This window comes from Podarcis erhardii (genome assembly GCF_964252035.2).
Source record: "Podarcis erhardii genome assembly, chromosome: 5".
NCBI classification, from domain to species: domain Eukaryota; kingdom Metazoa; phylum Chordata; class Lepidosauria; order Squamata; family Lacertidae; genus Podarcis; species Podarcis erhardii.
The window spans coordinates 54,192,605-54,219,768 of record NC_138509.1 but is presented as its reverse complement, the minus strand read 5'-3'; the positions used below and the strand labels follow the sequence as shown (position 1 = coordinate 54,219,768).

Genomic DNA, 27,164 nt, shown 5'->3' with positions numbered 1-27,164 from the left:
TGGGCTTTCAGACTTCAAGAGAAACTATTAAATATAAATATGGATTTTAGTTATTTACTTTCAAAGTGTACAGTTGATCAAAAACCCTTCAGGACTTTGCAAAAATGTTAATGGTGGGATTAAATTTATACATTGCAGCAATTAATGCTGAATGTTATTTAAACTGATACTGGATGCCATAAATATATGCTACGCAAACTATTTACTCCACTTCTTTTTAAAACTGAACTGGATATACTTATTAACTATTTGGCATAATGTGTCTAATTTTATTCTCTGTAATTGTTCACTGAGCCTTCCACTGCAACTCTGTCAAAATGGAATCTATCTGTTAAGGTATTTTTATACCAGCCTTCACCACAAGAAACACAGGTCTGCATACAACAAAATAAAATACAACAAAGCATAATATGTTACTTATTTTACTGTATACTATTGCACATAGTGCAATCAATCTTAATCTTAATCTTAATCTTAATCTTAATCTATCTTAATTATGTTCCTTCCCATCTACCTCAGTTCTACCTCAGTGATAATTTCTTGGGATTCTTCCTTTTACGTAGAAGCTATCCATAGGTGAGAGAGCACGAAACCTCCAAAATCTGAGTAGCAGCCTGATCCTGTGTAAAAGCTAGTATATTCTGGCTGAGTTCAATGGCATGTTTGTTAATTTGTTTGTTTCATTTATTGGCAGCTCATTATCAAAACAATCCCAGTCTGGTGTGAAAAAGTTGTGGCTACATATAAAATACATAAAAAGAACAATAATAAAACCAAACATTAAAATCACTAAAACATACTGGTATGCAGTTTACAGGTATTCAAGAAGATGGCAGAAATGGAAAAGAGGGACTTTCAGAAGCAAAACCAACTGAAACATCTCTGTGTCTCTCTCCCCAGCTCAGGGACAACCGCAGAGAGGAGAGAACGCTATCATTCTGAAATGATTCCAAAGTTTGTGGAGGAAAGAAGCCAAGATTCAAACTTCAAATATTACACACTTCCACAGCATCCCTAAAAAAGGGCTGATCAAATGAAGCAGGCCATAAGAAGAAAAACATTTTATGTTTGTTGTTTCATTTTTATGCTTTCCTCTTGCAGATCCTACATGACTTACAAATCTTTTCTATTTCTGTATAAACTGTATTTAGCTGCAGAATATCCTTATGAATTGCAAGCTACTTGAGAATGGCTTCTGCAGCACCAAACCAGACAGTAATGTGCTGCTGCTGCTAGATCTCTCTGATGATATCCTACATCTGGATGCTCTTTCCATGACCAAGTATTTACACTTGCAATAAAATGACTATGAAGAAGCAAAAGAACTTACGGCCATCCACTGTCTTTGACTCCAAATGGACTATGTCTGGCTCTTTAGTAGTACCCATCCTAGACCTGAAAAAGGAGAAATTAAAACTATAGTATTTGTATGCTGAGTTGTATGGAACATTTTATACAACATTGTGTCTATTTGCATAGCTTAAATGTTTAATGAGAAATAATTTATAATTTGTTTAGAAAACAAATTCCCCCTTAATTTTAATGCAGTTATTATTTCTCTTATGAAATGAATGTGAGATTCAGGAACAACTAGAAAAGAAAATATACTTATTTGCTCATAGGATCAGCAATACCAAAATATAATACGCTCAGCATAATATGCGAATAGGAAAAAAAAAAAGCTTTGTTAGATACATTTAAATGGGTTCTTATAGATCTGCTTTTAGGCAATTCTCTAAAAGAAGCTTTGTGGCCATTTGCACAATGTCACATATTATTTATGGCTCAGCTCTGGATGCTAAATGAGCTGAATCCAAGTGCTAGGGAGCAGCATCTGTTGTGGTGGTGGTGGGGGACTTCCAGAAGTTGCTAGACTACAACTCCCATCATCCCTGACTACTGGCCATGCCAGCTGGAGTCCAACATCATTGGGTGGCCAGAGGCTTGTACAGCTTTGTAACAAGGAAACTACATTTCTGAGGTTTCCTTGGGGAAAGCCATAATCATTAAAGTGGTATGAGTGCTTTAAATGTATGGTGTTGCTGTGACCATAAAGTTCTCCTATGTTCTTGAATCACTTCCACAAGCTACTGACAATCTGGAGATACCCTTATTCTCTGCTTTGATTTCAGTGTGTCAATCTTAGTTCTGAACATTCTAGGGCCATATTCACACCATACAGGTGAAGCACTATGGTACCTATTTTAACAGCCATAGTACCCCCTCCCCAAGAATTCAAGGAGCTGAGAGTTGTTAGGAAACCCCTATTCCCCTCAGAGATCTACAGTTCTGGGAGTGGTTTAACGATCAATCCCTCCTCCCAGGGAACTCTCCTTCTTTTTCATAGGTAAGAAAGACTTGTTGAAAATGTCAACAGTGACTAAATTCTTGGAGAAAAACAAGGATTTAAACTAGGCAAGGATGCTCTGAATTTTCAGGACGTTTTGTTCTTAGTAGAGAAGACAGATTCATTTCTGAAGTTCATTGGTAATTTAGCAAAATCTAAATTGTGGTTAAAAGAAAATACTTGATCCATTCAATTACTTAATTTTGTTCAACAAATACGTCTGGAAGACCGTAACCTATCAGCAGCAATTCATGCGGAAGAACAAATACTGATCATTATTTCTTACTAGATTTAAGTGAATAAAAATGATTAACATTGACAGTAGTCTATATTTGCCAAAGCCTAACTAAATTAGGTGTTCTGGGGGAAGAAACCCTGAAGCTTTTGAATTACTCTTGTCAGTACTTGCACTGGAAGTCTATCTCATCACTATGAACGTAATTCTGTTTGCAAAATAAAAAAAAGATACCCATTCAACTTATATGAAAACAAGTCCAAGACACAGGCACTACTAGATAGATAGATAGATAGATAGATGATAGATAGATGATAGATAGATAGATAGATTGATAGATGATAGATAGATGATAGATAGATGATAGATAGATGATAGATAGATGATAGATGATAGATGATAGAAGATAGAAAGATAGATAGCTAGATAGATAGATAGAGTCTGACCAATGGCTAATTAAAGGAATCCAAAATGGGCACTAATGGGAGCTTTCCCTCTATTGATAATTTTCTCTGTGTGTGTTTGCATGGGACAAGTGGAAGTGTAAATGAGCCCTCACTTGTGGCAGAATCAAAAGCAATGTGGTTTAGGCACTGAAAGCCATTAGACACATTACGAAACATTGGCTCAGGGCTTTCAAAATGTATTCTTTTTAAACGCTTTTTGATTTATAAACCAGTGAAAGATTTGGACTGACTCAAAGGTTTTAGTTGAATTAATCATGTAGGTGTTATACCATTATTAAACAAAATCATTAAAATACATGTTAGAGCATACAAATGTGGGTAATATTCTGAGGAGATTAATAATAGTAACTGTTTTGTTTAAATGAATAGCACAGACAAGTAATTTCAGACCTTTTCACATCAGCCAGATTTTATTCAAATACACTTGTAAAAATACAGTACATAAATTATGTGACTAAGCAAGGTGATTCACTAACTAGTGCTTTCATGGTTAACCCTAAGTAGAGAAATCATTCTGTTTGGTTCAACTCTGGAAGACAGGGCATATTTTCTTATAAATCAGTGCTGCCCTTTCTTTCTCTAAATAAACGTTCATTTTTTAATGGTAGAAACTGTGTATTTGACAGCCATATTATCAAGGGAGTAGATATACTGCTATCCTATGGTAGAACTTTCAATGCACATTTTGTGGCATGGATGTTCGGGCTGTGCATTGACCCCATGATCTGATTTGTGCCCCCAGTTTGTAAATCTAAATTGGATCTGATCCAGTCTGGACTACTCTGACCTACCCCATATTTGAATCTGGATGAAAACAGAAAATGCAAATCTCAGGAAACCCCATTGACATTATGAAACTAAAATGGCCAAAACTTTTCTGTTCCTTCACACAGATCTAACCAGTGCTTTTTTTCTGGGGGTACACATACCCCTAAACATTTTCTGAATCTAAGTCTGGCCGCATTGAGGGGCAGTATATCAATATGAGGAGGAAAATGAGAGTACCCCTAAACATTTTTTTTAGAAAAAAAGCACTGGACCTGACAATTGGAGATATTAACCCTTAAAGAAATGATTAATTCTACCAAATCTCTGACGGGTAGCTCCAGGGGTTTTAAAATTTCCTTTTTCCAAAGAAAGAAAGTATGTTTTAGAAATACTGTGCAAATTCTCATAGTCCTATGCTTGCTGTGTTCCTTTCATCAAAATTTTAAAAGCATATGAAGGTGTTGTTGTTTTTTTAAGGCTTGAGATACTAGACATGGGCAGGCAGCATCAGGAAGATGCTGGCAGAATATTTTGAACTACAAATCAATTCAGGACATTCTGATCCATTTGGTAGCTGCTTCAACCAAAGCAAGGTTTGATTATATTAAACCAGCTCTTCCTTAGCAGGTGCAAATATCACCTGTAAAGCCCCAAGGCCGTTGCATTTCATAGAATTGTAGAATTAGAAGGAACCATGAGGGCCATTTAGTCTAACCCCCTGAAATGCAGGAATATTTCTGCCCAATGTGGGGCCCAAACCGACCACCCTGAGATTAAGAATCATATGCTTGTCTGACTGAGCTACCCCAGGTTCAGAAATTATATGAGCTTCCCTGGATATTATGATCAATTGTTGTTGTTTGATCCGTTCCAAATTTTATCTTTTTAGAAACTGATACCAGAGCAGGGTCTTTTCCCAACCTGCTGTGTTTTCAGTAAATGTCAGAAGCATGCTACTGTTGATGCTTCCCAAATAAGGGGGAGCAGAGCATCTGAAAAGGGTAGCCATCCCCACAGGAAAGGGCTGCTTCAAGATTGCTGGAGGAAAACCCAATAAATTTCACTCTATGAGATGAAATTTGAAGATATGATAGCTGCTTCAGAGGGGGATGAAGCCTGCCAAACTATGGAGACAAATAGGTCCAGGAGTTTTAGGCACTTCAGGCATTATTCCACTGACAGAGAGACCTGCCAATTACAATGCTGGCTTGTTGTCAGTCTCTCTTCTTGGCATCTTTCTTATTGGGAAAAGACTCCAGAGTCAGCCAAAATCTATTACAAAGTTAGGCATCCGAAAGGCGCAACCCTCCCTCCCCCAAAAACCAGATTATACAGTGCAAACAAATAATTTCCCTCCCTCTTTGTTTCAAGCCAGCTAAGAAGCACCCCTGATTTCTTCTGGTTCTGATTTGGATCCAAAGCAGAATATGTGCATTGGCTCATTTCTGAAATGAAAACACTTAAGTTGGGAGGGGAGTCTGGCACTGTGAAACCTTTCCCTTCGCCTGCAAATTTGTCTGAAAGGGGCTTTCATTTCTGGATTCTGCAGGCATTAAATGGTGACTTCATGCATGCTGTGTTAACTTAGAGAATTTGGCCAACTGAAATTTCCCTTTAACTCAAACTAGAATATGGTTCACTGTCTACGTACAGCAGGGTCAAAATGAATATAAAATCCACCATTCAAAGAAAGTTGTTCAATCAGCAATGGATTTAGTCTGACACTTTTATATGGTTGTGTGCATGTGTGTTTTCAAAAGACTATCAAATGGTGGTGGAGAAGCAGATTATTAATCAATTTACATGCAAGTTATATCTGTCAAGTAAAGCTGGAATCACAAAACATAAACCAAATCCTGTCCCTTTAGATGTTTCCCTTTTCAGAGACTTTGAAAAGTCACTGGTTTATCTTTCAGGTGGCATTTTGTCTCTCTTTAGAGCAGTTGACGGTATTACTTAATAAATGCTGTAAAGTCACATAATGTCCTGATGCAGATAACAGAGGAAGCACTGAAGAAATAAAGAACCGTGACAGAGGAGGACGTGATTTGTATTCAAATCTACCAAGGCAATACAGTGCCAAGTTGTGAACTGAAGGAGATTCTTTCAGGTGGAAGCAGAGCAAGCTATTCCCTCCCGTAACCGAGAAAGACCTTGGGTGATATATTATCCATACCCTAAAAGAGCTGCACCTTGAAGTTTAGATTCACAAAAAACAGTTTTCCTATTGCACTCGTCCTTGGCCAGTCTTGTGCAAAGAAGTCACTGAGCTTTCCAAAACTGTAGCAATGTGGATCCTTCCATTTATTCATAAAAAATGCTTGCAACCCCACCTTTCCATTATAAAACTACTGGAGGCAGCTAACAGCAGGACAAAATAATAAAATAATCTTATTCTCTCGCTTTCCGTTTCAGTTGCAAAGTATCCAAAAAGCATCACCATAATATAGGGGAAATAGCTGTGTAAATTTAGCAGATGTATTTATTTTTAAAGGAAATTCATTTCCAAATTAAAGTAACTTTTTATTTTTGACATTAGTTTACTATGGAACTCAGGGTGGCAAACATGGGCATATCCTATTTTATTCTCATATCAAAAATATAACAAAATTTAGTCCGATAAATGGTGACTTATTCGAGATCAATAGTAAGCTTCACGACCGTGTTATATCTAGGCAAGTTGAATTAACTGTGCACTGTCCACTTAAGTACATTCAGTCTTCAGACTGTCTGCCCCCACACCCTCCCCTTCAATTGAATTTGGTGAAACCTAATTGTAGGCCTGTGTTTTAGAGCCCTGCCAGGAAGAAGAATGTAAAATGTTTTTATGTTTTTTTAATCTTTTTTAAGCTGAGCAGGGAAGGCCATTGAAGCATGGCCACCCCTGTTTTGTAGAATCACACTCCTTTCAAGATATGAGAGGAGCTCACTTCTGCACTTTCTGGAAACAACTGAAGAGATGTTTGTTCCAACAGGCTTTCCCAGATGGGTAAATGGGCCTTGGTCACAAGTGTCCACTTGTTAGGGTTTTTACCCTTGTTTTAAATGTCTCTGTTGTTTTTGTGTTTTTAACTTTTAGTTATCTGATGTGTAAATCACCTTGAGACTTAGTGGCTTAGATGGTTATTAGTACATAAGATAACCAATGCTTGGTACGTGGTACAGCAGATGACTCCCGAGAGGTGTCCAGGGCACTTTCTAGTCCTGTTATGTTGGATGAGTTTCATTTAGTAAGGCTTGAGGATGTGGACAAGGTGCTTGGATCGGTCAGGGCGACCACTTGCACTTTGGACCCTTGCTCCTCTTGGATGAAAAAAAAAAAAAAACTAGCAGGGAGGGGACAGATGGTTGGGCCAGGGAGGTAATTAATGCCTCCTTGAGAGAGGGGGTGGCCCTTACCTGCTCTTGGCACTCTTGGAGGAAATGGATTCTCTAAATCCATTTCCATCTAGGTTTAAGCCCAGTAATGGCACAGAAACTGCTTGGAGTGCCTCTGTTGGGAGAGACACAGTGAAAATGTGTCACGGTTAATTCTCTTTGGCATCTCAGTGGCTTTCAGTACCATCAACCATGGTATCCTTTGGTCCTAGTTAGAGGTGGGTGGTTTTGTGGTGTTTCCAGTTCTGCTTGGTTCTGCTTCCAGAGGGTGATGTTTGAGGAGTGCTCTTTGGCCCCATGGAGGCTTCAATGAGGGGTTGCTCAGAGTTCAAACCACTGAGTGGGGTCATCTGGCGTTTTGGACTACATTGTCAGCAATATGCTGATGCTACACAGCTCTACTTCTACTTTAAATCTGCAATGGATGTGCTGGGCTTTGCCTCAGTAATGGATTGGATGAGAGCCAACAAACTGAAGCTCAATCTGGATAATTCTGAGACCCAGTTAATGGGTGGTTCCCTAGATTAGATGGATGGGAGGTTGCCTGCTTTTGATGGGTTTATAAAAGGCATTAACTCTTAAAGAAATGATTAACTCTACCAAATCTCTGATGGATAGCTCCAGCGGTTTTAAAATTTACTTTTTCCAAAAAAAAGTATGTTTTAGAAATACTGTGCAAATTCTCATTGTCCTATGCTTGCTGTGTTCCTTTCATCAAGATATGAGCATATGAAGGTGGGGTTTTTTAAGGCTTGAGATACTAGACATGGGCAGGCAGCACTGGGAAGACGTTGACAGAATATTTACACTCAGAGAGAGTGTAAACAAAGCATGGCCAAATGTGGCCCTCCAGCTGTTTTGGGACTACAACTCCCACCATCCCTAGCTAAAAGGACCAGTGGTCAGGGATGATGGGAATTGTGGTCCCAAAACAGCTGTTGGGCCAAGTTTGGCCATGCTTGGTTTACAGTCTCTCTGAAGGAGCAGGAATGATCCTGGCCTGACAGGACTTGCTGCCAATTAGTTTCTGGGTCCAGTTCAAAGTGCTTTCTTTTCTTTTCCTTTTCCTTTTCCTTTTCCTTTTTCTCTTCTCTTCTCTTCTCTTCTCTTCTCTTCTCTTCTCTTCTCTTCCTATAAAGCCTTGAATGGCTAAGGACCACAATATCTCAAGGATTGCCTCTCCCCATATTAGCCTATCCAGACCCTGCAATAATCATCTGAGGCTCTTCTTCATGCACCTCCTCCATGAGAAGCTCAGCCTTTTTTGTAGTTGCTCCCTGCCTGTGGAATCCTCTCTCCAGGGAAGCTCACCTGGTACCTTTACTACATATTCAAGCCAATATATTCCTCTTCTCTCGGGCCTTTAAAACTGTGTTTGTAGACTTTTGTTTTTGTTATTATGCCGTAGATTTTTGTGCTTTTATATTGTAAACTTTCTTGTGATCTTCAAATGAAGAGTGGTATGGAAATTTAATAAAATGATATTAATAAAAATAATAATTATACTTCTCCTATATTTTATCCTCAAAGTAACCCTGTGAGGTAGCTTATGCCGAGACATAACAATTGGCCCAAACTCAAGCTGTGTGCAACATGCTTTGCCTACTCAATATGCCCCTTAAAAATGCTTTTTTTGGGGGGGGGGTTATTGGGTTGGTTTTTTTTTAATTTGATTATGTATTTTGTGCTTTTATATTGTGACTTTATCCTATGAACCACCCCGAGAACCGTGGGTATAGGGTGGTATAAAAATTTAATAAATAAAAAGAAATAATTATAAAGTAGGTCATCTCATTTCCAAATGAATAAACTTTACTTTGTGAGTAAAAGGCAATAATCTGAAAAGTTATCCAGAAGCATGGTTAAGAACGTAAACAGCTCAAGATATACTTTGCTTTAAACTGTGGAATTGCAGGAAATGGGTTTTTAAAATATTTTCAAGATTAAGATTACAGTTATTGCATACATCTAAAGTTCTGCTCACCAAAACTTTATAACCTGGCTCTGAAACTGTTCATGCATGATTTATAGTTTAAACATAGCCATATTTTTTTCTTCACTCTTTTTTTTACTGTCAGTCTTTATCATGAGTACGCACCATTGCTCCTAGGGTCTCTAGTCCACTAGCAGAAATACCTAATGTAGATTTACACTGTGACATATACTGTATGTTTTACTTATGGCTTTCATGTTTTACTTATGGAATTGTTTGGCTGGAATTTTGAAGCAAATGGTGGGAGAGTTAGAGACTAGTGGAGGCAGGGGGTGGAATTTCAAGACAGAGTCATTCCAATGGGAATAGAAAACTGATGTTCCTGGCTGCCTTTGCAGAAAATGGTTATAATGCTATGAAAAATGTAAGACCCCCTCAAAAGCTTCTATTACAAAGTTGCTTCCTAAAATTTTAATCACTTTCAAACATTTCAAGTCACCATAAGGGCTTCAAAGCTTCAAAAGAATTTATGTCGAGGCCCAGCAATAAAAGTACAACAGTTATTTTGTTTTATATGAGTATGTAACGGAGACAGAATTTTTTTTTGTTTTTTAAATAGATCCATGCCCATTTCTTCTTTTATTTCAGAAAATAAGTGTCAAGAGCAACTTGTGTTTTGTTGAACTAACTGGTAAGCTTTATCTCAGAATCAGAGAAATGCAATATTGAGAGTGAGCTGCTACTCCTACCTCCAGCTGTGAGGAACAGCTTTCTGTATCTCAAAAGCATCATCAAACGGGACATCAGAGCCAAAGAACAACAGCACAGAATATACACGCCTCAGTTTAGGACAATTTATGCCCTGGAAACTAGCATTTTGCCAGGTACATTTCAAGCTCCTGAGGTTCCTCAACACATAAACTTACCTTGCAATGACGCAATCAGTTTATGCTAGTACTGCATAACTGCTTTCTTCCTTTGGCTATGCAATATATTTCCATTCTATCCTACTTTCTCATTATCTAAGGCCCGACACTTATGAGCTATGTTATTCTTCCCTGCAAACTACATTCTACCATTAGGAAACAAAGAACTCCTTTCCACCCACATCTATACCATTCTGCTTTTGTGAAGAGGCAAAAGAAGCAAAGCAAAGTTTGGTCACCCCACAGGGGAAAATATAGTGCCCTGCCCACAGCTGCACTTGTGCTCAGCAGGGATAGATTCTGGAATCCATGCTATGGTTTATAATTCCATGGTTGAGCCCATGTTAGGAAATGTGCTTCTGAACATGTGAAGCGGAGGAAAGGGGTGCAGTGGGTGCAGTTCACCCCGGGTGTCACCACTGAAGAGGTGACGAAATGCTGGGTGGCACTCACTGCGGGGCCTGCAGCACGCCTGAGCCATGCGTCTCTCCTGGGAGATACATGGTGGCTTGGGCACACTGCAGGCTCTGCACTGCCCAAACAGTCCGCCTGCTGCCTCCCCCCCAGTTGTAGGGCAGCTGAGTGGGAGGAGGCAGGCAGACTCTGGAGGCACCCCACCCCTATGGGCAGCTCACCCCACCATCGCCCCGCCCCATATTCCTCCACCGCTGGGGAAGAGTATGCCTTTTACTCATTACTGAACACCACCACACACCCACACAAAGAATGATTCAGACTTATAGGTAAGGATGGCAGAAGGGCTTGTCAGGTGGGCTTCCTTCTGTCCCCCTTTAACCCCTCATCAGAGTGCAGACTCTTGCTAGGAATGCTTTTTGCCTTAGTTCTCTACAACAAATGTTTTGTCTGTTGTTTTCCTAACAGGCAGCATTATACATACATCACTTTGTAATGCACATTATTTACATTTTCATTGATTTATAATTGCAGCTGTCCCATCAGGTGATTCACTGCTTTTATTTTTTCCTCAACTCTTTTTTACTTTGTGTAAGTGGTTTTGCTGATAGAAGCAGACTCTATGCAATCCTAACCTTGTCTACTGGGAAGTAAACTCCACTGAATTCAATGGGGCTTGTTTCCAAGTAAGGAGAGTAGAATTTCAGTCTTATTCTGCTGCTTCTTGTCAATTTTAAAAATCAATGGAAAACATCATGGGGGGGGCAGTTTCCACATGCAACAAGACTCTTTGATGTGCTGCAAAAGGCTAGCAGGGTCATTCCTCTGGAAATTCATTAATTTTGAAAGGGAACACATAAAAAGTAACTGATTCATCAATATTGGTTGGTTGAGATACGCATGCCTATTATGAGGAATAAGATATTGTCAGGGGCTCAGGAGCAGAGGCACAGGGAAGAGAGGGAATGGAGAGCGAAGGGGAAGAATCTGAGGGCAGCGTGGGAGAAGATGACAGTGGCCCGAGAGATTCCATGAGCCTCTCCAGCGAATCAGAAGATTCCCAGAGGGGGGCGCCGATGGCCAGGGCAAGGGGGGTCCCAGGGGGGACGTGCCAGAAGCAAGGGGCCGGCGGGGACTCCCAGAGCAGCGGCTGGAGATCAGGACCAGCTTCCCCACCAGAGCGCAGTGGGGGGGAAGAATCCCAGGTATCAGGGACAGCGTCTCCTCCGGGAGGGAGAGAAGATGAGTTAGGGCTGACCACGCCTCCATCGGAGAGCGAGGGAACGGTCAAGAGGAAGGTTGCCGGCTGGGCGCGCGTGCCAAGTTCAAATGTACAGGCGAGCGGCACAGCAGGTAGCCCGGATAGGGAACCAGGTCCTAAAGCCCGCCGGAGGGAGGGGGAAGAATCAGGGGAGTCAGCGTCAGAAGAGTCCAGAAAGGGGGAAACCCCAGCGGGCAGGAGGGCCCAGAGGAGGAAGGAGCTAAGGAAGAGGTGGAGCAAGGCTAGAGTCTTAAACTGGTGTGGAAGGGGAGGAGATTCAGACGGAGCTTCGGCGGTCTAGAGCTTAAGACGTAGAGCTGCGCGCCAAGGCTTTGAAATGTAAACTGAACTTCAATAAAGACTTTTGTATATATGACAACGACCTGGCGTTGGTCCTCTGTGAGCTGGGATCTAGGGCAGTTCTGACAGATATGTAAAAATACATATATTTCTACATCAGTGAAATAATCTGCTTTTAATACCAGGATTGAACTAAAATCCCCTCATTTTTCTCTATAAAAGATATAAATATAATTCAGATTTCCCCACCACCTCTCATCTTTGAGATCACCTCTTTTTCTCTCCCCTGAAAAGTGTTCTGTCCCTGGGAATTTTCACTGCCATAAACACATTCTAACGTAAGTTTACTATTGCTGCTGTTGATAGAGTGTCTAAATTTATAGGTGTTAAACACTTGCTGTAAATAAAGTCACCAGGAATTGGGATATACAGATGCCAAACCAGGACATATCCGGGTGGAAATCAGTACAAATGTCCGGCAAAGTCTGGATGTATGGCAGCCAATGGCAGCTGAAAAACAGCAAATTCTTCTGTGATTTTGCCAAAAAAGCTCAACAACTTTGGGTTCCCCCAAAAGTTCAACAACCTTTCTACCTTTCAAGGTGACCTGGAAACTACAACTAATCCAGAATGCGGCAGCCACATTGGTGACTGGGAGTGGCCACTGAGACTACATAACACTGGTCTTGAAAGACATTGGCTCCCAGTATGTTTCTGAGCACAATTCAAAGTGTTGGTGCTGACCTTTAAAGCCCTAAATGGCCTCGGTCCAGTATACCTGAAGGAGCGTCTCCACCCCCATCATTCTGCCCGGACACTGAGGTCTAGCGCTGAGGGCCTTATGGCAGTTCCCTCGCTCCAAGAAGCCAAGATACAGGACACCTTCTTGGTAGTGGCAAACGCCCTGTGGAACGCCGTCCCACCACATGTCAAAGAGGAAAACAACTACCAGACTTTTAGAAGACATCTGATGGCAGCCCTGTTTAGGAAAGCTTTTAATGTTTGACGGACTATTGTATTTTAATATTTTGTTGGAAGCCACCCAGAGTGGCTGGGGAAACCCAGCCAGATGGGCGGGGTATAAATAATAATAATAATAATAATAATAATAATAATAATAATAATAATGTATGGATTTGCACTGTTTGAAATATGGCAACCCTACTCCAGCAGGAAAAATAGTATAATAGTATTACAGCAGGAAAATATTATAGCCTTCACAACAAAGCTACCTTTGCAACAGAGTAGTAAGCACTGAATGTAGCTGCTTGGTCACAGTAGATAAAATATGCAACATTAATACAGATAATCTTGGAGGGAAAAACAAATAAGAAGTCCAGGCCACAGCCTTAGCTTTTATATTCTCAGTAGGCTACTACATCAACAAATCTTCATGCACCGCTGCTCAAATTTATCAAGCTCCTGTTTAATAATAATAATAATAATAATAATAATAATAATAACTAATAAGGGTGGTTTTGGAGTTTTGTTTTGTTTTTTGTTTTGCCACTACCATTCTGGCAAGACTATTTCAAAACTGCACTCCTAATATTTATACACTGCCCTGATCTCCAGTGCAGCATTATTAATGGGGAGCTTAAACCTATTTGTTCTTTAAGACTTACTCTAATCAAAACTGTGCTCTTCATTTCTAACCAGATTTGTTGTTGCTTCCCGTTCTCCTTTTTCCAAGACTCTGGCTGTATTTCTCAAAAACTGGGTTCCCTTTTCATATAACTTATTTTCTTTGCCCAAGAAATTCAATAAAGATCTTGTCAGGTGGAGTCTTCCACCTATTATATTTATTTTTACGAGTGTGAAAAAGTCTATAACTCATAGACAGCAGTGGAAGAGAAGTGCCAGTGAGTCAAACTTTTCTTTGCTCTAAAGACACATAATCAAACAGGCAATAAAGATCATCAGCACCTGGTATTTCATCATTACAACAGTTTTTTCAGCAAGGTAATTATTCACTAAAAGTTCGGATCAATAAGAGTCACATTTCATTCCTAAGCAGTTGTAAGAACTAAACTTTAACATTTACATATAGCTGACAGCTGCAATTTATTTATATTTTGGGTTGTCAAATGTTTGGGAGCTGAAAGGTGAAAGGCTGACATCCTGCAAACGCCCTATGAAGACATCTTGTGCTTTGAGCACCACCTTGTTTTTTTCAGAAATTCAAGTCCCTATGTAGAATTTCAGGATACAGGAAAAGAAACTGAGGTAGTCAAAGGCAATTTTGGAAACATTCTTAACATTTTAACGTTGAACATTTTGGTTTAGAACTACTGTTTTTCTTTTGCAATGAGCATGTAATGCTTCACTTGTTTCCATGCATTCAGCAGTCCTAGAGGTCAGTGCTTAAACAGAACTTGAAATGATTCCTCACATTTGCTGAGCTAGTTATAGCTTCATCAATTCTTGGCATTTGTGCTATATTTTGCTATGGGCTCCTCTTTGTAGTCAAAATAACAACAGCACCAGTAATAACTAGTTCTATCTATTTAGCACTTTTACAAAATCCCCAACCCATTTTATATACATTGCATTATTATTATTTTCATAATTCTTACAGCAACCTTGTAAAGTAGGCTAGAGTTATTATCCCAATATGACAGATGGGATGGGACTGAGGCTACTCGCTTGCCTGTAGTACCGCCTCAGCGAGTCAATGGCTGAGCTGAAAGCTGAACATGTCTTAGCTCATACTTTTCATATTCTTGCTCCCAAACCACCCACCTTGTATCTACTTCTGGCTTCCCATGGACTAAACCACAGCCAATTCTGCTTCCAGGCACATTTGTGACATTAACACAGGTCTTCTTCTTTGGTGATCACTCGTAGCCGTGTAAGATTGTCTTCCATAAAAAAAAAGTTTTAACAATGAGTCCGTAAGTGACTGTGGAGGCCAATTCTGGATCCACACGACCTTCCACAGTGGGCACATTGTTTTCCGGGTAGGAGTTGATCACGGTGTGGATTTGCCAAACGTGCCTTCCTCCTAGCACGTTTCTCCCTTGCGTGCTGAGTTCGAGTGTCTGCAAAGCCCATGACACCTTTGGTAAAGGCTGTTCTCCAACTGGAGCACTCGCAGGCCAGTGTTTCCCAGTTGTCAGTGTTTATACTACATTTTTTTAGATTTGCCTTGAGACAGTCTTTAAACCTCTTTTGTTGACCACCAGCATTATGCTTTCCATTTTTAAGTTTGGAATAGAGGAGTTGCTTTGGAAGACGATCATCAGGCATCCGCACAACATGACCAGTCCAACGAAGTTGATGTTGAAGAATCATCGCTTTGACACTTGTGATCTTTGCTTCTTCCAGTACACTGATATTAGTTCACTTGTCTTCCCAAGTGATGTGTAAAATTTTCCAGAGACACCGTTGATGGAATCTTTCGAGGAGTTGGTGATGGTGTTTATAAGTGGTCCATGTTTCACAAGCATATAGTAAGGTTGGTAGTACAATAGCTTTGTAAACAAGCATTTTGGTTTCCCTGCGAATGTGCCAGTCCTCAAACACTTTTCACTTCAATCAGGAGAAAGCCGCAAATGCAGAGCTCAGGCAATGCTGGATTTCGGCATCAATGTTGGCCCTTGTGGAAAGATAACTGCCTAGGTAGGAGAAGTGATTGACATTTTCCAACGTTACACCATTGAGTTGGATTTGTGGCACTGCAGAGGAGTTATTTTGTATTTGTTGGTGCAGCACTTTGGTTTTTTGGATGTTGAGTGATAGGTCAAGCTTTTTGTAAGCTTCTACAAAGATATTTAGGATGGTTTGGAGGTCATCCTCTGAGCGTGCGCACACTACGTTGTCATCAGCATACTGAAGCTCTATGACGGAAGTTACGGTAACCTTACTCTTTGCTTTCAGCCTGCTCAGATTGAAGAGCTTTCCATCTGTTCGATATAGGATTTCTACTCTGGTGGGGCATTTCCCTTCAACAAAGTGCAGGATCATGGCAATGAAAATAATGAATAGAGTTGGGGCAATAACACAACCCTGTTTAACACCTGATCCCACTGTGAATGGTTCACTTTGAGAGCCATTGTTATCTGTGATTGTTGCTGTCATATTATCATGGAAGAGCTGAATGATGTTTACAAATTTATCTGGGCAGCCAGTTTTCAGAAGGACAGTCCACAAGGCATTATGATTTACAGTGTTGAAAGCCTTAGTCAGGTCAATAAATGCCATATACAGGGGTTGGTTTTGCTCTCTGCATTTTTCTTGAAGATGTCGAGTGGTGAAAATCATTGTCCCCCTAGAAGGCCAAAAACCATTTTGGGATTCAGGAAGGGTCACCCTATGGCTGCCTTTGGATACCACAGCTACATGGGCAAGATCTTGCCCACAGTGCCATTTGCACGGGAAAGATCTACACAATTATCAAATAAGTTGTGGGGCAGGGTAATATTTATTTTGTAAAACCAACAACAACAACATATGGCTGTGGGGTGGGGGAGAGAAGTTACATCTCCTTCTCGCCCCTATATTCTCTAACAAGACCAGGGAGTGAGAAAATTCTGTAGGGTGCTCATTTGCAGAGTGTGAAGCCCACTTGCAAAGGAGCACTCCGCACCATGCAGGATCAGTGCCTCCACTGATAAGAGCCATTGATCAGGGACAGACCTGAGTCAAGGAAAAAGAGCCAGGTGGTGAATATCTTGGATAATAAGCAAAGGAAGGTTGGGGCACCACTCCACTTCTGAAATCCATGGAGGGTCATTTTTCCATTCACTTCCTCTCAACCATTTACTTATCCTCATTATACATCTTCATCTTAGCTAGTGGGTGAGTTTTACCATTTGTTTTGTCTCCACATGGAAGAGGAATGCAATAACTTCAGGCTCGGGTGGGCAAAACTCTCTGTAGAGATTCACAGGTGCTCAATATGTGCATGTTTATGACTAATGATGCTTATTTATGGATGGGGTGATGATGTTCCTTCTCCTTTCTATGAACCTAATCACAAACAAGAGCTAGGAATATATGATGCAGTCATTCTCTTTGTGATTTTATCTGTAAATTTCACCATCTATGGAAATTGGGCAAGGCCAGCTATTTGCGTGTTAAGGTTCCCAAAGCGCCCTTGAAATAATTCACAATAGACGCAGAATTATGGTTTAAGGTTTTTGGCATAACTTTATTGATTACAGCATGTGAGTGGTTGCTTAGGCATTGGTTCCCAACTAGCTGCACCTGACCTTGTCAGGGCAGCACTGACGCCTGGACTCTGGCAGACGTCAGTAAGGGAAAACAATCTGGGGGAGGTCTGAGCTGAACACCAGTCTCTAACCTCACCCCAAATGCTCCCAGGGGCTCTGACATGGCCCTAGCCCCTTGACAGGGGTTCAGACAAGAGCAAAGCGAAGCCGTGGATTCCTTTAATGGAATATCCTTGCAGCAGCAACTTGGAGGGGCAGGCACAGCCAACCACATCCCCTCTACCAACCAATTGGAGGGAGGGTGGGTGATCCTGTGCATGCAGCGAAAAGAGGAAGCTCAACGACACGTGCAGGGATATAAGTAGCCCCTCGGTTGCCAATCACTAGCTTCCTGAGCCAAATTCCTTCCCCAACAACTGAGGGGCGACCAATTAGGAGTTGAGGCCATCCAGTCGTACCCACTCCAGCAACAGCAGGGCAGTTTGGGTGACCCCACCACAACACGTTCTCTCCGTGATGGAGGACACAATTTCCTTGATGGTGGGTTTTAGGCCTGGTTTCATATAAATGTAAAGTCATAATTCAGTAAGAGTTTCAAAGTGGCACCCTGCAGCAAAATGTGTCTGGAAGTAGGATGGATATCCCAGAGGCAAAAGAAGTGGAGGAGTTTTTAACAAGAACTTTTTGCTAAATACAATGCAATAACTTTGGGATCCCAATGGAGAACAACATGCCAAATGGAGCATATGCTTCTCTGGTCACATCAGGAGGCAGAGATGTTATACAAACAGCTATGGCTTGCTCACACAAGATGCCGGAGGCCTGGACCACTGCCTTGGTTCATTTAGATATAAAGTCCCCTTCGGTTGTGCTGGCAGCATCATCTTTTAATTACAGAAAATTCAAGCATTTTGTTGTGCAGGCACTCTGGCACCTAAAAGCACTGTTCACCCGCCTCTGTATGGCAGTAGGCCATCTATCCCCAACTCCTCAGAGACCAGCCTCTTCAAAGCTATCAGCAGTAGAACATCAGCCCTTACCCCCTGAGGCTCTAACCTTGACCCAGACTTCCTTCCAACTCCAAAATCCATTTGAAAATAAAAATGCTTCATTAACTTCCAGTTGCACAGAGCTCCAGAGAAGCTGCCAGCCAGCACATCCTTGCTCTATGGATAAGCTATGAGATGTATCCATTTTTAATCATTATTTTTCCTGAGCTGTTCCACTCCTCTGCCATGGTGTGTGTGTGTGTGTGTGTGCGTGTGTGTGTGTGTGTGTGTGTTCTCAGCCAGATGATTTTTCCCAGATGGGCTGTTGTACTGGCATTTTGATTGGCAAGTTCTACATCAGCCTCCAGCAGATGCCCAAAGGGATGAAAAGGTCTGAATTGCTGATAAATACTATGCTGGACCCCACACTATCTTGGTTGGCTTCTTCTACCTGAATACACACATCAAAGCCCAGTCCATCAAAAGGGATCAATGTTTTAAAAGGTACTCGGTCATAGATTTACTCATGTAGCCAGCACCTGCAAATAAGACAGTGTTTTTTAAAATGAGCTTGCCTGTCCATATTAACCTAAATTAGTCACTTGTAGCATACTGATGGTCTAAGGGGCAGGGGTGGGGGGTCAATTTCTTTTTTCTTTTTTAAAAAAGAAATTTTCCAGTTTTCAAAAGCTTTCCTGATTCTTGCTTAGAGACTATTTTTTAATAACTGAGAATGACAGACAAATGAGTATTTGCAAGTCTCTTTGTCGGGGTTTTTCATTTGCTTCTGTGGGATGCTTCTCACATAACAGCAGCCTCCATCCAATCACACGAGGAGCATTCATTGTGTGAACTAGGGATGCTTGTTTGCATCATGTCAACTGTTTCCTCAACCCCATCAGTGGCAGCCAATAACGTGAACTAGGGGCAAGGAATAAGTAACCTTCCACAATGCCAGGAGTGAAAAAGAACAGGGTTTCCATTTGCACCTGCAGTTTGTTCTTGGGTGTAATGTGTAGCTCTACCCCTGAGATAAATATAAATCAAAATAGTTTTGTTCAATATAGTGCAACATTGCAAATAGTTAGCATCAATAAGTATCATGGATCCTGTAAGTATTCTGTATCCCAGTGTCACAATTTCTAGCCTCGCGAAGCAGGGTCATACGAAGTCGACCCCCACCCCAAACACAATCACTCTATTGGCCTCACATTCACGTCTGCATGTCATCCTCCACGTCTCAATGGATTCATGACTTCCTTGTACTGACCTCATGTCCATTTGCTTTCCCATCCATCTCTCTGTCTCTTCCCATTTACAGAGTGCTCCTCCACTCACCGGATGAAAGATGACATTCAAGGTTTGTCATTTTTATAGCACTGAACCATCTGGACCACAAACTGTCTCCCCTCCCTGAATCCCTAAGCAAATGACTTCTTTTCTTGCTTACACAATCTGGCCTTATGGTTACTTTATCTTTTTCCCAAAGACTGAATCTTCCCATGAAAATTTCTGGAATAATCCGTTAACCACAAATTGTCTGAAAGTTCACATATAAAGAAAAATTGTGTTTCAAATGGGACATTTCAGTGAAGAAGAGACCTCTAGCCAGTTCTTAATAATAACTATAGGTGAAATTCATATAATAGGTTGAAGTTAAAATCTCAGGGCACTATGTGGAATGGACTGTTACTTTTCTTCTTTTTTTATGAAGATATTGATTTCTACTGGAACTTGAAAACAATTTTCCACTGAATATTACACACATCCACACCATTTAAATAAGTATTTTCAGGAGGGGGGAGGAACCCAGCAATAATATGACAATAGGTTCCATAACAGTAGTATTTTGCAGATTTCTCTACAGAAGCTTTGAGATGAACATGTATTCATAAACCAAAGTGCCAAAGGGATAATAAAATGAGGGCAATGGCTGGGTCAAAAGGCAGTTAAACAATATGGATTGATATTAAAAAAATATAGGTTTGATCTTAGCATCTAGAGTATTACTAAGAAGTACCAAATGCTCTGAAGATACCTCTTATTCACTCTAAGAGTGCGGGGAATCGGATTTTAACAACTTGGAAGTAAGTTTATCCATTTAAAGTTCTGCCCTTCTGGCTTGCCAAAGGGGCTTTCCAAGCTAGCTATATTCATCGTAAGAGCTTCTGAAAGACCCAATACAATTTATAGCAGGGATATAAGCAAAGAAATCTTAGCTTGAATAATGGTATGGATTTTAATTGCTTAATTTATAGGTTAGAGTTATCAATAAAGTCAGAGGGGGAAAGTACATAGGAACAAACCATAATTTTAAAGGGAGCAGATGTTGTGTAGAGGATGACAACATGTCAGGTTCAATCATAGAAGAGATATACCTTCCTGTGTGGGAGAAAAAGAGGGTGTCTTTCCTAAGGTGTCGCCACCCAGCCTTGTTTCTCTCCCATCTTAGTACTTGTGTTACAGTAGCTACAAGCTAGCATGGAATGCTTTTGTGATCATGACAATGAATTATTCAAAAGTTCTGCATATATTGTCAGTTCAGTTCTAGCCATGTTTACCAACCAGCAAGATTCAGTCTAGTGTAGTGAAAATGTGTCAAACTAGGGTTGGGGAGGGCTCAAATTCCCACTTAGCTATGTAGTTCACTGGCTGCATTGGCTATTACAATCTCTCAGCCTAACCTATTTTACAGTGAGGTTGTAAAAACAAAATGGATGGATTCCACCCTGAATTCTTTGGAGGAAGAGCAATATTAAATACAATAATAATTCACTCAGATGTAAAGTGTTTTTGAGAGAATGGCCTACAAGTGTGCATGTGATCATCAGAGGGCATGAAGGAAAATGGCTGTGGGACTTAATAAAATGAATACTGGTATAAAGAGAACTACACAAATGTACAATACAATGCAATACAATACTGGAGACTAAATGTTATATTCATTTTTAAGAATATTTAAAGACCTTACCACAAGACCTCAAAACCCACAAATCAAACTGATCAAATTACCCTGGCAATCTTCAAAAAGATCACCCAACACTGAAGAGGTGGCTTTCTGGGAGCCGTGTGGTATGAAATTGCTTGCCTCTTACCAGTAGAATCTGTTTGGTGTTACGTTTTCCTGGAGTAGTAGCCATCTTCTTCCAAATTCCACTGAACTGTATAACTAAAAAGAAGAAGAAATCAAGAAAAAATGCAATCTATTATTCTTCTGCCAGTAACTTTGTTTAATTGTACATTGACAGTATGACAATAAATGTTGAATAGAAAGAAAATTACACCTCATCAGGTTAGTTTTGTGAGCCGTCTTCTTTTATCAAGTTTCCTCTCTACAGCTGAGGTTACTGTCACTCCTTAGTGGTTTCTCAGTTGTGACAGCTGATAATGACAGTACTGAATACTTTGCTGTCATAGCTGAGAAAACGCAGGCAGTGAGCGCAAGGCGAACAAAGGTGGAGATTAATCTCACTGAAGTGAATCCCAAACCTGTGAACTATATTAGACACTATTTATCCAGGGAATACCCTTGCTGTTCTTGCTTCTGTTTTTGAGAATGGATTCTGGGCTATAGCAGAAAGTGAGCTCATTTAACATGTTCTCTCTTGTCACATCTGCTAAGTATGTAACCCAAAGAAATCTCAACATACGCTTCACCTGAAACGCAGAACGCAGAAGAGGTGGTAGGCAATGCTAACAAACGCATAATTACTGCACTCTAATTGATAGTGTTGTCACAATGGCAAATCTACAACTTTGTCAGCTTCATAGGTGAAAAGTCTGGAGATCCTGATCTTAGTTTGTATCTGGTAAAAGTGGCAGAAAATACAGGCTGGGAAGAAATACTTAAAACTTCTCATCATATTCATGAGAGTGCCTGGGAGAAACTAAGATGTTGCAAAAACATTTCCCTGAATATTGACCCATAAATAATAGAGGGTATTTCATCTTTCTAGTTGGATCAGGTTGACTGTGAACTACTATGGGATTTCAGGGGGTTTTTTGCTTCTCATTTGCTGGTTAGGAGATGAGAGGAAAATCTGATGCAATTGGGCAGGAAGGAAAAGAGACTTATTTATTTCTAGACATTACCCTGTAAAAACACACAATGAAAATAAGCTTGACAGAGTAAAAGTGAAGTCTGGCAAACCAGCAGTGTTTGGGCACAGCCATTCCAACACCTTAAGTCCCTTTGACTTCAGTTTATTTAGTCAACTTATTTTATCTAACTTTTAAATCAGATATCAAATACAAAACAAAAAGACAAGACAAAACAGTATGCTGGAAATAAAACATGTAAAAATATAGCAATGTTAAAAAAGGCCGAATGTAGCTCTGGTTGTCTATCACAATCACCACCAAAAATAAAGCCACAAGATGGGTGGCTCCACAGAGGTGTGGAGATGATAGATTGAGATCTACTGATTAGATTTGTAGATAATTTGCAATAATTTCTGATTGTCGGTGGTTTAACAGTGCTTGTCTTTTGCACCTAGACCTAGTAGTGTGGTAGGAGAGCTGAAAATAATGCCAATATATTTCACATCCGGCAATCTATGTGCCCCTTTGAATTCAGATAGTACATGGGTTGACAAGTCTAAAAAACCTGGGACAAAGGCAATGTATTTAGCATTAACTCTGAAAATGTATACTTGATTCTGGCCAAACTAAACCTTCTAGAGCAAAATATACATCAGGAGGCTCTCTCTCTCATATACCCTCCAATATACAGATAACACATACAGTAGCAACAGATTCCTTCCCCTTCTTTAGAGTACTTGCTGTGGGATGGATCTGACACACACACACACACACACACAGAGAGAGAGAGAGAGAGAGAGAGAGAGAGAGAGAGAGAGAAACAGACTGACAGACAGACCGACAGACAGACCGACAGACAGACAGAGATCTTTTTGAGGGGAAGTGTAAGTAACACTGAGAAAGCAAAGGTTAGCAACGGACATGTTTCTAGACCTCAGCTTGGCCATAGGACTTGACTGCCAATTTCCTTGTGAGGTTTTGGTAGGAGAGTTACCAACAAACATGACATTGATCACAAAATATAAATGCCACTCAAGCTAGGCATTTTTAAGACTATAACTCACATAAATGGATTGACCATGAAACAAAATGTGGCATGTCAAATTATATCTAGTAAGTACTGAAGCATCACAAATATGGCTTGAACTAACAACCCAGGTAAATTAAATATAGTGTTCTCAGTTGGGGGGCTTTGTCAAATGTTTGCTATGTGGGAAGTGCCATTATGGATTGGGAGAGAAGAGGTGGACTGGAAGTAAGAAACAGTGATGTCAGTCAGGCTTTTGTTCCACCAAAATGGACATTGACATCTTTTTTCCTTCCCATTCCATTCTATTGCTGCTTGATAGGCAGGAGTGCTGCTTTTGTTGTTGTTGTTAGAAGCTTTTACTTAATACAACGTATTTGCTCATGTAAATCCTTCCTCCTCACACAATCTTTTCCCCCACCCAGAGCCTAAATATTGATAAATCCCCATTGCTGCATCAGACTGTATAATGTGCTTACCAGATGCTAAAAACACTTACAATTTGGTGGAAAATATTTTTTTGGCAGACAGCAACATTTTGATATCATCATCAGTTTCTTTTCATTCTTGTCCAAGGACAGAAAATGAATTTCAGACCAAGCAGAAACTGAATAAAAAGTCAGGGTCATATCTCCCTGTTCCTTAGGGAATAGTCTTATTTCTTCCTTTTCTACTCTCTTTCCTATATTATGGAGAAACTTGTATTTCAGATAGACATATGGCCTGGATTCTCAGTGACTGTAAATTGTGTCCCCACTTGGCATGCGGCACACTCTGCTCTCCATGAGCACTATAGACGACTATTATTTAACATTTACTATTCATGAGCTGTACAGAATGAAGACATGATGTGTTCTCTGCTGGGAAAGTTATCGATCAAAGGACACAATCCTCCACCACATTTTATATATAATGAATTGGTGGGGGTGTGTGAATAGGATCTGTATAAGATCTTGCACAGCCCCCATTCATTTTCATGGGATTTATGCATGATTTATTGGCACACTGTACTCAAAGTAAGGTGGGGAAGGGGAGGTCTGAAAAAGATGTACATTTTCTGTGCTATGGATGAGTACAGAAGAAAAAAGTATAATGTACAGTCAAGTATAAATCTGGTCTATATGCCTATCTGTCTATATGCAACAGGTTGCATAGGTCAAGAAGCAATTATGGGGACAGAATTCCTCAAATAGGAAGGGGTAGGGTGTGCTTTTTGGTTTTTAGTAAACATATAGCATTCTGGGTTGTCCCAAGTCCTATTTACATGTTACTCTCAAGTAGGGCATAGCCATGTTGAATTTGGGAAGGGGTTGTGCTTTTATCCCTTGTCCACACCATCGGGTCTTCTCCATGCAACAAGAATGTGTGCACACAGTTGTTTGCAGAGAAATTCACATGCACAACCACTTACTTGCATGCTGAGGTTGCACAAGTTTTCATGGAGGCCTCACATTCAAACAGGTGTTCATGCATCAAAATTTATCTGCAGACAACCACACACAACACACAGTTGTTGCAGTGAGAAAATCTGATAGTGGAGTTAAAGGCTAGAGATTCCACCTGTCTGGAATATTTCAGTTAAGTCAGTACCATACTTAGGGCAGGACCATCCCAATGTTGTTAGATTCCAAACCCCATCGGTCCTAGCCAGCATGACCAATGCACAAAAATAATGGGAGTTGTAGTCCAGGAACATCTGGAGATTTGCACGTTCCCCACTCCTGATTCAGCGCAACTATCTAGAAGGAAGTTCATAGAAGTCAAGTTCCCCATTTCTTCCACCCTGTACAGCCCCCTGTGCCCCTGCAAAGCTTATCCAGAGGGTATTGGGGAGGTGTCTGTCTGATTCTAGATGGTTCTGTCCTCCCACAGCAGTATCCCTGGGTACCATCCCACATTTTTAGGAGGGTCTCCTGGTTATCTGTAGAGGTTTTCTGGGGCAACCAGGTGGATAATAGAGGGGGGAGTGAAGAGGAAATATCTGTCCATGAAATTCCTTCTGTACACATATCTGTTGAATGGTTTATTTAAATGTAAAGGTTCATCATTGTTCCACCCAATGTGTATGTCTTTAAGGGGCCAGAGAAAGGGCCAGAGCAAAATATCGAGACCCAGCTTTACAGCTGTGAAACATAGCAGGTGCTGCTGAGTTGTACTGATTAAGGTGTGTCAGCATTTGGGTGTAGTATATAAGGAGCAGCACCTAGCTCTCCCATTACTCTGGGGGATGGGTTGGTGGTTGGGTCTGGTTTGTTGTTGATGTATTTAGTGTATAAGGAGTTTTTGTTTTTGTAATTAAAAGCTTGTTTAAGTTATTTTTGAGTCCCTTTTTAATGCATGGTCTCCCCAGCAAGCTCTCTGCAGCGCTACCATACTGCAAATAGCCAACAATATCTAAGGATCCAAGAAATATTCTGTTATTACCTCCTCTTTCCTGACCTAATTGGCAGTTCCGCCAAACCAAACTTTGATACCTCCACAGTTGAAAGATTCATTAATGTATAAAATCAAATGAATGTAGGGGGAAATCCAAACACTTAAAATAGTACCAAGAAATTTGTCACACAGCACAGAAGCTATCAATATCTTTCCCTAGCTACCTAGGAACTTATTTATTTATTTCTCATGGAAACCACTGATAGCGATAAAACCTTCAGATATCCATCTAGAGGAGAAACAGTCATTTAAAATGTACTAAGATTAACATCCCGGCAATTAGTTTTCCTGTGGTGTCCCTTTACAATCATCATTAAACATGTTCAGGGAAAAGTATCTTCAATCAATGCTCTTTTCTCAAATGCTTCTCTTTTCTTAAATATAGTGGCAGTTTGATTCTCCTTTCTCAATGCATCTTCATCCTAAATGCTATATATACAAGTACAAATTAAAAAGAACTTCATCTAGCACTACTTTTGCACCCAAATGTATATGAATCTCTGACTCGATATCAGCCCTACCATAAGCAGCAGCAGCCCCAAATACTCAAACTGCTGGGCTAGATCAGGCTATCTCATTTAACAGTCGTCAGTAAGAAAACCCTAGGAAATTGACAAGCATGATATACTGGAGATAACATCCCTTGTTGTTTATCCCCATTATTCAATACTGAAAATTAAACAAGAAGACTGCATTGTAAGCTGTCATGGTTCTTATACATTGATAGATCTGTCCACTGATAGATCTTTCCCCAAGGATAAGAACCAGTGTACACACTATACCTGCTGCCACATGGAAAATGCATAAAATAGCACACTCACAAGCATATTTAATCAGAAGTAAGTCCTACAGGGTTCAATGGATCCTACTCTCTAAGTAGGTGTAGGATTTCAGTCTTAATCACTTAGCCACAGAAGGACTGTCATCAAAACAAAACATGGTGAGCCATGCAATGGCTAGACAAGTGGTGGGACCAATTTTCTCCAGATTAACACAAATGATTTGTAGTAGCATAGAGGCAATTTTGTGGTAGTAGTGAGCCTTGAACGTGACAGACATCTTATCACATGGAGCAGCTTTTCTACAGAGAAGTCATTTCCAACTTAGCATCCTCTAGATGTAATGGACCACAATTTTTGATGGATGATTGGACCATCATACTTCCATTTACTATATAGCCGCCTTTCCCAACCCAGTCCTAGGGCCACAATTCTTGTGAGCCCTAGTCAGCATGGAACATCTGGAAGGCAAAGGGTTGGGGAAGGCTAGGTAAAGGTAAAGGGACCCCTGGCCATTAGGTCCAGTAATGGCTGACTCTGGGGTTGCGGCACTCATCTTGCTTTATTGGCCGAGGGAGCTGGCGTATAGCTTCCAGGTCATGTGGCCAGCATGACTAAGCCACTTCTGGCAAACCAGAGCAGTGCACAGAAATGCCGTTTACCTTCCCGCCGGAGTGGTACCTATTTAT

At 40.5% G+C, this 27,164-nt stretch overlaps 1 protein-coding gene and 1 long non-coding RNA gene across 9 annotated transcripts in view; one reads left to right on the top strand and one right to left on the bottom strand.

The window, feature by feature from the left end:
* The window catches only part of SORCS1 (sortilin related VPS10 domain containing receptor 1), a 426,493-nt gene that overhangs the window by 155,541 nt on the left and 243,788 nt on the right, over nt 1-27,164 (bottom strand). For all 8 annotated transcript variants that reach the window (XM_081863380.1, XM_081863382.1, XM_081863381.1 and 5 more), the window contains exons 5-6: nt 21,288-21,361; nt 1,331-1,395 (exon numbers count right to left, since the gene is read on the bottom strand). In XM_081863380.1, coding sequence (XP_081719506.1) covers nt 1,331-1,395; nt 21,288-21,361 — 139 coding nt within the window. The remainder of the gene's footprint in view (nt 1-1,330; nt 1,396-21,287; nt 21,362-27,164) is intronic.
* LOC309342679 overlaps nt 1-27,164 on the top strand; it is a 73,386-nt gene that overhangs the window by 24,860 nt on the left and 21,362 nt on the right. The gene's annotated exons all lie outside the window — the stretch shown is intronic.